The 16,636-nt window shown below is 40.9% G+C and overlaps 1 protein-coding gene across 2 annotated transcripts in view; it reads left to right on the top strand.

The window, feature by feature from the left end:
- The window catches only part of GGA3 (golgi associated, gamma adaptin ear containing, ARF binding protein 3), a 614,485-nt gene that overhangs the window by 367,836 nt on the left and 230,013 nt on the right, over positions 1 to 16,636 (top strand). For both annotated transcript variants that reach the window (XM_078654509.1, XM_078654510.1), the window contains 2 exons: positions 12,186 to 12,267; positions 12,455 to 12,577. In XM_078654509.1, the coding sequence (XP_078510635.1) occupies positions 12,186 to 12,267; positions 12,455 to 12,577 (205 nt within the window). The remainder of the gene's footprint in view (positions 1 to 12,185; positions 12,268 to 12,454; positions 12,578 to 16,636) is intronic.

Genomic DNA, 16,636 nt, shown 5'->3' with positions numbered 1-16,636 from the left:
TGTCTCCCAATGGGAATCGCACCACACATTGAGGACTGTGACACTTGGGGTACAGTCTTTGCTTCCATCTACACAAAAACGCACGGTGTTCCATCCATTTCGGTAATACCAGATGTGCTAAAACAAATTCAAGATGAATACGGTCCAGAACCTGCTTTAACTCTTGGTATGAAATTACTAAAAGACTTCAAGCAGGTCTCGGCTATATTATTAGCCAACATAAAAGGTGAAGCAGCAAACGTGGCGATCCGCCAGAGGTTAAAAGAGACAGATATAGCAGACCAACCAGCTGAAATTGCCAGAATCATAGAAAAATCCTATGAAGAACTAGGCAGAGATAGTCTAGGTGGAATACCAGTAAAACCGCAACTGACTACAAGTCCAGAAAAAATATTTTTTAATAATAATAATTCACCAAAAAAGAACTGGGATGGGAATAAACAATCCAATCCTAAAGAAAAGAAATTCCAGTCCAGAGGAAGGTCTCCGAGGCGAAGAGAGAAATCTCCAAACCAAAGACAGAGGTCACCACAGAGTGACCCCTCTGGGAATAGATATAACCTTAGAAATAGGGATAATATTAAAAAACCTGATAGATATCAAGACATTGATACACGTCCCTCTCAATCTTTTCAGAATTCCTCGCAGAAATCGGAAAGAAGAGGACGATCAGAAGAGCACGCCAAGTCCAAAGACAAGGAACCTGCTCAGCTAAAAAAGAAATTACAATTTCCAAAAAAGAAGGTAGCCAGTATCAAGGTAGTTAAAAATGCCGAGAATACTGAGGACACAACTGAAAAACGGAGAATGGGCTCAGACAATGCTAGACAGCGCAGCAGAGGTGAGCATAGCTCGCAAAGTCCTTATGAATCATCTGGAGACAGTGGACACGAATGAATACCTTCAAGTGGAAACTGCAGACACCAGAGTTAGCAAGCCCCACAAGATATACGAGATAACATTACGTATAGAGGGAGATAAGACTAGGAAAATAAGGGGACTATTTTGGGATAACCTCTCCAAAGGCTATGACATCCTTCTAGCTGAAAAAGACTGGCCACCAGAGTTTGTCAGGGAGTGCCCTCATGGCGAAGAAGTAATTATGCCTGCCTTCTCGAATCAAATACCGATTCATAAAAAATACACACTTGCTAGAAAGTGGGCAGTGGCCTTAGCACCTGCTTTATATAAAAATCATGTAGGATGGGATGAGGATTCTCCTCCTCACAAAATCCAGTTAAAATCACAACCAACTGCACAAAGGCAGTACCCAATTAAGCAAGAAGCTAAAAAACAAGTAAATGAAATACTAGATCAGCTAGAATACCAGGGGGTGATTGAAACTTGCACCTCACAAATGAACACTCCTTTGTTTCCGGTCTCCAAACCAGACAATTCATATCGTCTAGTTTTGGATTACCGACACCTTAACACATGTTGCAAAACCTTTGCAGTGCAAAACTCACACAGTGCTGCACTAATGAATAACATAGTGCGCAAAAAATACAAAACTACCTTGGACATTTCCAATGGATTCTTTTGTCAAAACATAGCACCGGAGAGCAGATATTTAACTGCATTCTCAGTAAATGGCACTCAAAAACAATTCTGTCGGTTAGCCCAGGGGTACAAGAACAGCCCGGGGGTATTCTCAGCGAGAGTAACAGAATTACTACAACTATATGATGATGAAGCATTATCTTATGTTGATGACATTTACCTAACAGATGATGACTTGGAGACTCACTTGAAAAGAGTGAACACCATAATACTTGGGTTCGCTGCAGAGGGTTACAAATTCAACTTCAAAAAATCCAGAATTGCCCATCTGACGGTCCTATTCTTAGGATATGAGTTATCAAGTGAAGGTAAAAGCCTGGCAGACAATTTCCTAGAGAAATGTGCCGTAATCCAAACTCCTAAAACACTAAAAAACCTACAGTCAATTCTAGGCTTCCTAAATTTCGGAAGAACATACTTTGCAAATTACGCAGAAAGGGTCAAACCCCTTTATGATCTAATTAAACCAGACTTTAAAAGATCCAGTTGGACTCAAACACACACAGAAATTTTGAGATCCTTACAAACAGACATGCTAATTAAAACAAAATTAGAAACACGTGATAACACACGCAATCTTGTGATTCGAGTCATCCCAGGGAGATGCGGATTCACATACCTGACTTCTAATGAAGGAGAAAAGGTACCAATTGCATTCAAATCACACTTGTACACAGAAGCTGAACAGAAATTCAGTAATACAGAAAAAATCATTCGTGCAGTTCAAACCGCAATAGCTAGAGAAAAAGACATAGCTGACGGTAGACATATCACAGTCAGAACAGCAGAATCAGCCTTTGAGGCACTAACAGCACCGTGTAATTTACCAACAACAACATTGAATCCGGAATGGATACAATGGGTGAATTCAATCACAACGGACAAAGTATACTACTTCTTTGATCCAGAACTAGAAGAATTAAAAAATCTAAAATATGAAAAGACGTATCCTCTGCCAATCGACATTCTGCCTCTACGACATTACGCCTGTGTATTCTATACAGACGGACATGCTCAACCCTCCGTTTGGGGAGAACATGCATACAACCCCACATGTGAGATTACAAAAGAAGTGTGGCGCGGAGGTAAACTAAGACCTCTATTAACAAAATCACACTCAGTAGAAACTAATTCAGAACTACAAACTGAAATAATAGCTTTGAAAATGGCGCTAGATAATGCGGATCGCGAATTCCCGACGCTTATAGTGTCAGATTCATATTACTGCGTCAAAACATATAACAAGGATTTGCAGACATGGATTCAGAACGGTTACAAAGATGACACAGATGCACCAATAAAGCAGAGACTGCTCTGGGAACAAATAGCTCTTTTGAAAAAAGAACTACCAAAGACTCACGTGACTCACTCACTGAGTCATCAACGTGATGGCGTTCACGTTGTAGGGAATTCATTGGCTGAAACAGCCGCAGCGGCAGCCACTAAATCGGCTCCCGTAGATCGAAAAAAGCGTACATTAAAATACATTGACGGTGAAACAATGCTGGCGGTGAAAACGTCATCAAAAGGCGACTGCTCAGCGTTACCGATCAACTATCCACTCAATTATACATACATAATCGATGCAAACTCCGTCCCTTTTGCTCGAATCCCTGGAGTGGGGGATAGAGTGATTCCAAACATGGACAGGAGAAACTTGTTAATCGCAGACGCACACATGGGCGAGGGTCACAGACACCTTAAATTGAAAGATTCTCTGGAAGAATTACAATCACGGTACTGGTGGCCAGGCATGAGCCTGCACTACACCATGTTTGTAAAAAACTGCCCAAACTGCAACAGAGATCGCAGTGGGGAGAGAAGCAGTTTAATACCTCGTCGTATCAAGGCAGATAATATTACCAGCAAAAAGAATGGCTTGCGATTAACATATACAGGCTAGTTTCCACTTATAATGTAGATCACCAGCACTCGGCTGACGTCCGGACTATTATACAAGATTTGCGAGTCTAAATGGCATATACGCTAAGAGCATGCTACGTTCGACCATTGTTTTCACTCAGGCAATCCAGCCTGGGGGGGAAACATGGCCAAATGAGCACAGCCCAGCGGGAATCTTCTCACTTCCTTCCTGAGGGTACGGGATGGTGTAAAGAAAAAACCAAGGCAGAAAGCAATCTATAATGGAAAGGATATTAGGTTCGGGAGCTGGGTGGGTCAAACATCTAATAAGTGTCCAACGTAGTCTAAATAACTTGCCAAGAAATTCTCTGAAGGGATTCAGTCCGTACGAATTATTATTCGGAACTAGGATGTTGATCTCTGACCTTGATAGTCAGACTTCAGTGGTAATAGAAAAAAGCTTTGATGTCAAAGACCGTTTGGCTATTTTGCAGGACTTAAACAAAACAAGAAAAGACCTGAGCAACATACAGTTGAAACAACAGCCAACAACCACTGAAGAATCACCACCTGTCCCAGCAAGACCTGTCTGGATTCCAAAAGTCGGGGATCTAGTCAGGGAGAAGATCGCGGTAAAGAAGGAATTTGGGCCTTCTTACAGAAAAGCAGTTCCTGTCTTGTCTGTCAACGGGACAAGATCAGTTGTACTACCGCCACTTGCTGGAAAAAAGGAGAACCGAGTTGTATCCATCGACCTGGTAAAACCACAACATGTGGCCGATAACAAACAGTAGGCCAAGTGGACTCCCAATAAGTAGCAGAACACCAAGGTTTGCTACCAGCACAGAGGTCCTATCAAAAAGGCTCATCACATTCGAAACGCCTGCAGAAGAACAAGAAGGACTATGCAACAATGCAATAGAACTAAGACCTCTGAAAACCCAAATAAAGACATTTAGCAGAGACACACCAATCTATACTGAAGTACCAAGTGAAAATGCAAGGAACAAAAATCCTGAAGCAATTGGAACAATTGACAGAACTGCATCCGGGTACTTCATCAACTTCGATGATTCCTCTGACGGCTTCAGTGAATCAAAGACACAGCCATCATCAAAATCCTTTAAAGACAAAGCTAAGGAACTTTTGAAACATCTGAAAGAAACATATCTGGTTTCTCCATGGATTGAATTTTGGGTGGGTTTTGGTGCATTTATCCTCATACTTTGGCTCATCATGGTATTTACTTTGGGACGCTTCATTGAGGGAAAATATGCTAAAATGGACACAGCAAGTCAGAACATCAACTTGGTCCTCAAACCACACACATCTTCACACGTCGAGAAAAGAGAACTTTCTTCAGAACTTTCTTCAGCCAACTTCACAGCCAATCCTATACCTGGTGGGGTAGCCTGGGACAACACTGACTATGAAATTTATGGTCCGGTCGAGATCCTGAAATATCCACACCAAATCAAGATCTCTTTGAGTGACTTTGCAAAACCAAACTCATTTGCTGATGATTGGGACTTCGAGAGTATTAACAACATGATGTCTGACTTAGTAATGTCTGCTAAATTTACAAAACATGATTATTTGCAAGGTTCTACAAATTATGATAGTATGTATTGCTATAACCATTATGGTAACCATTTTTTGCATAAATCTGCACAACCTAGAAATGTTTTAAATTATAATCAATGGGAACAATGCGCTACACCACCAAAAGGGAGCTCTAGAACCGTGTATGACAAATATTCATATTTTTCAGGTTTTAACATAAGTAATGCTGAAACATTTTATTTTAAATTGTCAAACAAGACAGGGATGAAAACCATGATAACCAACACAAAATTGATATATTCAGATTCATTCTTTGAAAAAATGAATACATTTGGATTTGATTATTGGGACAAAAATGTTGATTTGAAAAGTGTTTGGGGTACAAAAGAATGGCAAGTACAGGGTTTAGAAGCTTTGTTTAGAGCCTGCATGATCCCAGAACAAATGATATTTTTAAATGACACTGTTCAACAAACCACCTGTCTTGGCTTAGCCAAAATCAAAGATTTAAATAATCCGTCTATTCCAAAGCCAACAATGTTTAGCAATAACTCTGATACAGATGAAGAGATAGACGTAAACCATATATTAAACAAAAACAGAACACATCCTGATTGGAAACAATGGTTGATCTGGCCCACAGATACAAATAACTGTCAAGATAGATTCCTGAATAAAACACAGGGTTTTAAAATGACCAGGCCAGACCCTAGATATCCCCAAAGACATCACCCAGGGATAATAACAACCTACAGTGTGGGCAAATTATGCCTTCAATGGCTACAGACTTCCACACTGCCTGAAATTAAGCAACACCTAACTTTACTTACTGATGGTGCTGACTTGCGTGATTTCATAATGGGACCACGCAAACAGCGTCAAAAGCGTTTCATAGCAGCCTCTGTATATGCAGCATACAATGAGGCCTGGAAGGTTACTCAAATTGAGACAGCAGAAAGAATACGGGAAATTGACCGTATTAATTTGGAAAAATCACTTTCTGTAGTGGACAATGGGTTAATGACTCTGTCCTCAAGAATTTTTTCATTGGACAGCATTGTGTCTTCAGCAATCGATATATTATCGCAAGACTTACTGTTATTACAACATGGTCAGTCACAATTGCGTTCCATTGTACAGCTTGGCTGGACGTTACAAAATCTGCGTTCAGGCTATGTGCCTTGGCGTTTAATCAACACAACGTCACTATTCCAAATCTTTAACCTTACTGATAGACAAATCGGTATGGCGCAAAAGGGTGCTGATTATACAATCTTGAGCATTGAAAAACTAGAAAGATTACCAATGACAATGTCAGAACGACCTGTCAGTGAATGGATAATACACGGAATCATAAATATTCCAATCTCAACCTTCAGGTTTCAATACTGCCAAAAATATATACAGGCTGGCATGTACGAGAAATTGGGAAAGGGGTACCTTAAAACAACTTGGAACCTGCCCTATTCACATGCATGTGTCAGTAATAAAGGACAGAAAGTGTTTCTTAGTGGCAACAATTGTGCTATGTCACTAAGCGGCACGCTTCTGTGTAACGGAATTAGTTTGCATGGAGCCTGTGAAGGGAATTCATACAACCTTTCATGTCACCAGCAAGGCGCACCTGCAACTGAAATAGAACCATTCTTTCAAAGTCTCTATAATGGGAGTTACATTCTTATTGTAGACCGCAGATGTTGCAGTCTTATGCCCGGGACTCCTTATCTAGTAACTACAACGGCGAAGGTCAAGTGCTGTGGACGCTCTTTATTCCCCAGCTCCTTTCCAGACAGGGAGGCAAGGGCATGGCCCAGTTTGAAAATTACTTCTATTCGAATAGACACTTTAAGCAGAATGAAAACAGTGCTTCTTCAGACGCCTACAAGGCTCACGTCATCAAAAGAAACGTATGATCTACAAGTCGCAAGGACGACTGCAGAGATACATACATTATTATCAACTAATTCCCCCGTACATTTCGCGGAAATCCTAAGCGAAATCTTAAATATTTCTGATACCACTGGGGTCTCAAAGGTATTTAAGACAGTATTTTCGATGGCATTAACACCATTCAAAGCCATACTGGGTATTTTTCCAGATTTCGTCCATTCGATTTTTGGCGGACTTCCCCTGATCCTGGGACTAATTGCAGGAATCCTATTCCTAGTCCTTATTTTTCGTTATGGCAACCCATGTCACAGATCAAACTCTCGCGACAATGGAAGATACAATCCTAGCCATTGGATACCGGGACCGGATATCAAAAATCCTGGGACTCTCCCGGCTTAGAGACCTGAACATGACTTGGTTTCTATCATTTCGACCAATGTGGCAAAGGTGTGTTTTACCTGTACTAAGGTGTCTGCTATGCGGAGAAGAATGCGTGTTAGACACCTGTCTGACGCTACAATCGGATGCGCCGGTGGATGCAGATACACTGTTGGTTCCTACCAAGGTTCACGCTTTGTGCTGCCCTCAAAGGCTGCCAATCCTGATGACGGCATTCCTGGAATCTTCACCACTGCGATTGAAGAGTAGTGAAGTTCAAGATGAAAGCAGCATCGAACAGGTACGACCTTCTGTCAGCAATGCGAATCAGAATGTCAATGGAGACAATCATGCGCACGAATGCATGGTTACACCTATTTCCGACTTAGTGGAACTTTCCCATGAAGCTGTTTACAGTTTTTTTCGAAAGCCTGAATGATATGATGTTCTCTCCAGAACAGAAATAGAGACTTTTGAGTAAACTCGCACACGGCGTTCCCTGAATTCGGCCTTCAACTTTAAAAATAAAGTCACATGAACAATTTCACTCCAGTTCACGGACAGCAATTTTTTCAGCATGCCCCTTAAAATATTTTTCTACATATTTTTTCCCGGGACACTGATCTTCTGCTTAAAGTAAGAAACTATTCCTAGAGAACTAAAATTTCTATTTTTAGATACTTTATAGACTTTAGCTGCCCGCTGGTAGGTTCACAGATATTTTATTATGTGATGAAATGGTCTCGGACTTCCTTTCTGTATAGCCATATTAAGAGCCATTTCATGTGTATTTCTCATATACCGAAAAGCAATAATGCATAAAAATGCGTGTTTACTTTTGCATTTGATTCATAGCTTAAGTGCATACAATATATATGACTGCAATTTTTCAGTATATTTGAAAATTTCGAAATGCATTTATGTATTTTGGGGTGGTAAGGTATACACTATACTCTATAGTATGTTGTACTATGTTATACTATGCATAGATTAGTAGATATGACCATAGTTAGCGTGGAGTGGGTGTCGTGTATTTCTATAGGTTCTGAATCAGTCCCCCTATTCCTGACCCTATTCTGGTTAAACTAACTATCAAGTTAACTAACAGTCAGCCCATGAGGCAAGAAAACCCCCATGATGCAGATACCGTTATCTGACGCAGTCACACTCCGGCACAGGAACGTGTTATCTGATTAGGTCATAACGCTTGAGATCTAATTAGACAAGCGACATTCCTCCAGCCCCTGATAAGGCATACGACGTTCTCATAACAAATCAAACCTATGACAACCTGGAAAATCCGTGCGGCCATTGTTTTGAACTCACAGAGAACTTTAGTAAAGAATGTGCTAACGAGCAAGTCGTATGACATCTTTATTGACGTATCTATGTCCATCCTTACGTCAATCTCGGCACCTTTAAGGTATAAATATTGCCGACCTTGCCCTATGCAAACACACGCGTGGTGACAAGACGGAGCAGCCATACTTGCCGAAGCCGAGAGCAGAAGCAGACCCCGCTGGCAGCAGCCCCGCCTTCCTGACGTGCTGAGAGACGCGCTGCTATCTCAAGCCGAGAGACCCAGCACCGGCGCTTCTGGGCAGCCCTCGCAGGCAGCCTGGAATATCGAGAGCAGAGAAAGAGATACCATTCCTCATTCATCCTAACTTCCAGGTACAGAACTGAATAACCCCTCACAGAGAATTCTTTAGTTATTCACTTGGCAAAAACAAACTTAACTTAAACTGTAACTTTCTATTCCCGCCCACGCATTAGACTTAGGTCAGGTACACGGGGTAGGCGTATTTAGAAACACCAGTTGAGTACGTTTAGTCAAATGTATATGTGTATGTAAATATATTTTAATCATTTTAAACATCATATGGCTCAGAAACCATATCAATGTTTTTACAGTATTATTTTATACTATTGCTTTTAATGTATGCACTTTACTTAACTATAAGTATTGCAATAATATCGATCCATTTCTCTTGTACGAGAAAAGAGACTGATCAATAAATAACACCTTTTTATTGAACACGCCCGTCTCTTCCTTTTCTCTACATTCTGATGAGACTAAGAATGCACGTACTGACTGAGTAAAATAATTGCCTTGTGTTCACACGACTCTCGAGATTGACTCTTGATTAGGGGAGAGCAAAGTTGTCATGTTCTATGGTTGTCAGAAACTAAATCCCTTCTTGTCTAATCAGGGAAGTTAATCCTTCCTTGAACATTCGAGAAAGTTTCTAGCGAACTCTGAGCTTAGCTGGCAAACCCAAAAATTAAGTCTAGCATCGACAGTAGTAGACCTAGTTAACGTCTGGCCTAGGCCTTTACTGCTGTAGGTACTATTCCAATGCGCAGAGCCTATTGGGAAAATAGGAGCTACACTACAGGCTGAGAGTCCTAAAAAAAAAAAAGAGACGAAAACGGTTTTAACTTTCTCGAGTATGTATAAATATCACTCCAAAGCACCCATCCAAAACTAAATCTATGCAACATATACAGACGTAGCATTAGAGAGCTGATCAATTCAACAAGACTGATAAAAAGACTAAACAGATAGTTGAAAAACAAATATGTGTCTCCTACATAAACACATGTATAGCATTCACATAATAATATACCTAACAAAAAGTTCACACATCTCAAAAAAAAATTCTTATGAATGTTCTTTCTGTTACTTACATGTCCTTCCATCAGGTATCACAGTAAAAGATTTTCATTTGAAACATTATTTAAGTAGATTTCATTTATATCTATCAAATATCACAGAAACAGTTAAATATAAATAAACAAAAAACGCATCAGTATATACCTATTACACCAGTATACTTCCTCCAAAGACTTTTCTGTGCCAAAGAACAGTCGTCTGCGGGTGAGTGGCTGCCGTGCTATCTGAAGAGGGCTGTTGCATGGGGCCAGGAGCACCGCACTGCCGCCAGGCTGGTCACACTGCTGCAGAAAGAGGGAATGTGACCATGCACTTCTCTTGCACTCCCACGTACTGCGACAAGGTCCTGTCTCTGCAGGTACAGATCCTGCCGTTGCGGAAGGCCGAAGGCGGCCCTGCACTGCAACCATGGACTGGTGAGCGACTGAGAGGGCCGAATTCAGGCCAGAGCTGCTAACTTGAACTTGGGGAGAGGCTGATCAAGCCTAGGCCCGTGGGGACAGTAGGCTAACCTAGAAACAAGGGGTGAGGGTGAAGCACGAGCTGCGCCCACCAGTTTACCTGATTGACCCTGAGCCTGACATGCGGGGTGTACCCATTAATAGTAACAGGAAAAGGGACCCACTCCATTAATAGTAACAGTAGGGGGCAGTGGGGAGGGTACTAGAACCAAATGATGATCTTGGGGAGGCCCCTAAGAGCACCAAGCTGTGCACCCGGAATCGGGTCTTTGTGCATAATTGAATGTGCAGTGACCTTTTGTATTTTTGTGTAATAAAAATACTTCTCTTTTCCTACAAAGAGAAGCACTGGGCTGGACATTGCTTTGTTTGCGCTGCCTTGGTGGGGGGGGGGGTTATGATTCTTGAGCCCTGCACTAACCTCACTGAGAAGCCCGCGACTGCTCGCCTAGGATACCACTGAGAGTCAAGTGCAGAAAGGGTTGTACGTGGCTCAATTTGCAGAGCCTTAGTAGGTTCAGCCCCAGGACACTAGAGGTAAAAGGCCTCAATTCCCACAGTTGTGGCCCAGTTGCCCCTACATGTTCTGTGGCTTCCTGAACAGTGAATGACAACATCTCTACCTAACCCACAATAAGATGTTGATAACTGGATATAAATCCACAGCTCCTTACACCCGTTGTGAGCAGATATAGGTAACATTGCGACTAATTTGTTTTCGTAATGCCAGTATCTCTTCTTAAATTGGGAAGAGTTTAATACACATATTAACCAGGTAATTCAACCTAAATCAGTCTTCATATCTGCATTGACTCAACGCTTAGGCCTAGTTTTCAGTGTGATGATCCCAGTTAGTTAATATTATAATGAAGCTCAACAATAATTTGTCATAAATTGGGAAACCAGAGAAATTCAGTATAATATTAAGATTTTTCCAAATAATATGGAGAATCATACAACCTCCTCCCTTGTTGTACAATGTGAGCATTTTTAAAAGAAAGAAAAACCCTGTGGGTGAAGGGAATATATCATGACATAATAAAATATAGTCAAATAAAGTAGGGTAAATGAATATGTCTCCTGAAAGATAAAATCCCTGTAGAACATAACAGTGGTAGGGTTTATGACATTTCTCGCTGAATATGGTTATAATTGCATCATAGGGAAGATCGGAAATCCGAGGGGAGAATAAAAATAAACTTCCATGCGTCGGGTATTTCAAATGCATACATTTGTGGTTCATTCACACATTTACCAGGCATTAATTCTGCGCACGGCTGGGTGGGATAGTGGCATTGCGACATCCCTGAAAGATGTGGTGTTGCATTTCAGCTTCTTGAAGTTGCTGCTTGTTTAACTCTGAGGCATTATTTGCTTTTTTTTAGCTTTAAAACGGTAGCTCAAATCCGGTAAAAGCAACAAAGTTCTTCAGCTCCTGCCACTGTATTTTCAATTAAGAGAGGATGAAGGCGTTGCACTTGAATATGAAAAGACCTGCTAGAAATCAGGATGGATAATTCACACTGTATTTTTTGTATACCTTGTCATGTGACCCTTGATTTTGGAACATTAGCTGCTTCTTGATATCAGTGCCTTGTCTCTTACTCCACTTTTACCTCTTTGTTAGCTTCTTGGTTGACCCCAGTTTATTTCTGGTTCATTTAAAATGTACTGATTTTACTTACAACTAATTTTAAATAAATGTTACATTTTCTGATTTTGTAATTTACAGTTTGTTTTGCATTGGCGTGTAGTGAGCATTTTATAATAATGGCACTATATTTTCTCCTTAGGAGTTGTTTGAAAGATGTGAACTCAAAAGACTGACATTATTCAAAATGGCAAGTGAGACAGAGGATAACGACGACAGCTTAGGTAAAATGGAAATCTCTTTCCAGAGTCCAAGTTATTTGTCGAAGGACAGTATGCTATGCACGAGTATGTCCTGCTTACTTCCACTCACTTTGGATTGGACATTTGGGTGCATGCATCTTGTATTATCCATTGCTGTTTGATTGATGGAAGTCAGTTTTGCATTTTTTTCTTGATTTTGTGTTGTTAGGCGATATTCTACAGGCCAGCGACAATTTGTCTCGTGTCATCAACTTGTACAAGAAAGTAATTGAAGGCCAGGTCTTTAACGGAGAATTGGATATTCCAGCACCAACCACAGGACCCGTAAAAGGTGACACTTTTCATCTAATTATTGTCACCACTTGATTCTGCTGTTTTTTACTTACTGTTAAATATTGTTTGATTTTCCACCCCTACCACTTCACTTTTTCACCTGCTGGATTTTCTTTCCATTTTCGTCCTTAGTGGTCCATTATCCAGGTACTAACCTTTAGTTACTCTCCCTTTTACAAATCTTCCATTCATTTGTATCTTTTTTTTAGGTCTCGCGCCTGCTGTCGCAAAGCGAGCCTTTTGCGATTGTGTCAGGCTTTCAAGGACTTAAAAGACTTCGAGACAAGAGACTGGCACGCACACGTAGCCTGCCGGAATCGGATCAGGACGCGCGCGATTGCGGCAGGCTCTTCACAACACATGCACAACACACATACAGATCCCATCCCCCCCCCCGCCGCGCTCACACACACACACAGAACCCCCCGCCGAGCATACACCAACGCACGCACACACATAGAGGCCGCCGCCGCGCATACACACAAGCACACGCACACACACATAGAGAACCTCCTCCCTCCCCCTCGCCCCCGCTGCCGTGCGCACACACACACACACACACACATACACACAGAACCCCCGGCGTACACACACACATCCCCTACCTCGTCTCGGCGTGTCTTCGTGCTCCCTGCCCCCGCTCCTCTGGTGTGCGCGCACCACTGGTTTCGATTCCCGCGTCGGCTCCTCAGGTTTCTATTCAGTGCTTGTTCTTGTCTCTTTTCTGAACGAAGGCCTGGCGTTACACGGACAAGCAGCCTTTCCCATTTAAACATGACTTTTCAGCGAATGTCTATCCAACGGCATTATCTTATTAAATGGCAGCTTCAGAGACTCCTAATAAATCCTGTTTTGTTATAAAACTCTTCCACGGCGATTCGTTTGTAGGAAACAACCAGGAAAAATGCAACTTGCATAGAACAAAATAGAAGGGGCAGCGGGCAACTGACCAAGATTACATATTAACGCACGCGCATACAAGGGAGCGCACGCGCACACCCACCGCCCTCCTCCCAACGCATGACGATGCCTCGTTTTCATTGGCCCTGGAAAGTGGCACTTAGGGGCTGGTTTTCTACATCACCGATGGGCGGAGGGAGAGGTTACTCCAGGTTAGTTGATGTTGATATATCAGACCTTCTCGAAAGGGGTGTACTTTGTGGGCGGCTTCTTTATTTTGTATCAGTGCCAATAATAGCAGGGCGAATGTACGGCAATTACGAAACACACATAGGTAAGCTGGGTTTGCATATATATATTATAGGTTGGTGAACCAATAAATAAACAAGGAGAGCCAAGGTTCTAAATTGGATCTGAGAGCACGAGCCGAGCTATGATAATTAATATATGGCATAAAACCATGCAACAGATTATACGTGAAAAATTTCTGAAGTCTCTTCAGAATTCAAAGCGTGCATTTATTTAATATGGGGAAGCGTCTCTCCTTAGTACATCATATTATGTAGCTGCTTTTAGAGGGATTCATAAAAAGTAATAGTCTGTAAACTGGACTTTAGAAATATCTGCCATGATATTAGAAACATTCCACCCCTCGTGCCATTACGACGATATTAACGAACTAAAAGGCCAAAATGCTTGTAAGGTATGTCATTATATATTGTGAAATCAAACACAAAATAGGTTTTTGAACAGCCCACAACTTGGACTCCTGTATTTTAAGGTGATAATGTATTAACAAGCATTTGCAATGCAACAGGTCTCGCATTTACATGAGTTTGAGCTAATGGCATTGTAAATTACAATGCCTTTTATTTATGTTTTGGTTTTTGAAACATAAATCAAAAGCATTGTCATTTACAATTCCAATAGCTTAAACTCACGTAAATGCGAGACATATTGCATTGCAAATGCTTGTTCTCTATTGTCTCCATTTCATGCCCAGTACTTAATCAATCTATTGGTTCTCTTGTTATTCCTATATTCTCCTATATTTTCTTAATTATGTTCCTGATGTTGTCTGCTATCTCTTTTGTTTTCACTTATCCTCTGTTTTACAGGTATTCCTCACTACCTTTTCCTTCTGCCATCACTAGCCTCTCAACCTTAATTTTCTCTCTCCTCTTTGTTTATTCTTTTCTTTATCCAAGAAGTCTGTTTATTTTTGCATTCTTTTCGCTTCTCATGCTGCCTCCCATTTTCAAGTCAATGTGTATGCTTACATTCATAAGCTCATTCATTTCTTCAAATGAAATGGCCAATAGAGTTGTACACATATTTTCTGTTCATACTTTGTGAAGGTTTGTCAGATTTTTGCAAATGTCGCAAAGTCTGGGAAGTGAAAAAAGAAGAAAATGTTGGAGTAAAAGCAAACCAAATCTATTTCTTTTACAAAAATGTTTTTTGCAGGAAATCCTTCTTTCTACAGAAGCGCTATTCCTGATAGAATGTGTGAGCTAATGCACTGTTTTGGAAAGTTTAGAAAACTTAGCAACCTATATGAACGTTGTAAACTTTGCTGAACTCAGCAGACAAAGTTTACATTTGCTCCAACCCAGATGTGCAACAATTTGACAATTCAAGAGCCGTTTAGTAGATCTAGTAAATGAGAAAGGGTTGCTGTGATTTGGCCATCTACAATTCATCTTATTATCTAATTCTCTCTCCGCTAAATAGAGAGGACAGGTTCTGTTGTCCTCTGGACAGCCTATATTTAATCATATACTTTCTCCTTTGGGGTTCTTATAAAGTTCAAAACTTCAAAAGTTTGAAAGATGCAATCAGGTTTTCCCTGATTTTGATCCTCACTCATGATGTTTTACCTATTTTTGTATGTCCAATCAGGTGAATGAAAGCCAATTGAAGCGGTTTAACCTATTTCTTTTAGTAGTTATCTGAAAGAATTCTTGAAATGATTAGGACTGGAACAAGCATTTACAATGCAATGGTCTCGTCCTTGTTAAAGTTAGAGCTATTGGGATTGCTCATGACATTATTTTTGTTTTTAAAATATATAAATAAATGGCATTGTCATTTACAATGCCAATAGCTTAATCTCTCGCAAATGCGAGACCTATTGCATTTGCACCCACACACACACACACACACACAGAGCCACTCACAGAGCCACATGCACCTCCCCCCCCACACACACACACACATACAGAGAGCCACACTCACAAGCAGGGAACAGAGGCACTAAAAACGATCACAAGCAGACCTATTGAATTTGCACCCACACACAGAGCCACACGCACACACACACAGAGCTACACACACACAGAGACACACACACACACACAGAGCCACACACACACACACACACACAGCCACACACACACAGAGCCACACACACACACACACAAAGCCACACACACACACACACACAAAGCCACACACACACACAAAGCCACACACACACACGCAGAGCCACACACACACATACACGTGTTACCATCCTTGTGGGGACTATGTGTGAACACCAGCCTTGTGGGGACCAACCTTTCCCATTTGTTTAAAAATATGCCAATAACAGAAAAATGTTAAGAAAAAATTCCTAATACAGGATCCTGCTTCAAATTTGCAAATATATTGTTTTTTAATCGCGCGCACAGAACCATCATTGTGGGGACTTGAACATGTGTTACCATCCTTGTGGGGACTTACTCAATAATTATCATTTGTGATTGAATGTCTACATGTAATTTTTCAATGCTGTACTTAAATTACATGATAGTTTAGTCATATGTGAATAGCTCATTGTGTCCTACGAGCAGACAGAAAATAGATTGTGATTATAATGCATTTTTAGCAGAAGCTTATAGCATATGACGTCCCTGGAAAGTGTTTTACAGTTATTTGGCCTGTTACTGAGTGCTCAAAGACTTTTAGGAATAAGGAAACAGAACATTGAATTAATTTAGAGGCCAAAGATCCTGCAATGTGGTCTGATTGGAAAGCCAAGTTGAGTTCCTTTTCATCAATTTCATTGCTAGGCATAATTTCTTTATATGTCGGTGCAATAATAATTCCCAGAGATATGGTATGATATTATAGTTATGTTCTACAACTGACAGAGAGAGTCTGTGATTATAGTCAT

Source organism: Lissotriton helveticus, chromosome 7, assembly GCF_964261635.1.
Source record: "Lissotriton helveticus chromosome 7, aLisHel1.1, whole genome shotgun sequence".
Taxonomy (NCBI): Eukaryota; Metazoa; Chordata; class Amphibia; order Caudata; family Salamandridae; genus Lissotriton; species Lissotriton helveticus.
Note: the sequence above shows the minus strand (reverse complement) of the source record. Positions and strands in the feature narration are given on the sequence as shown.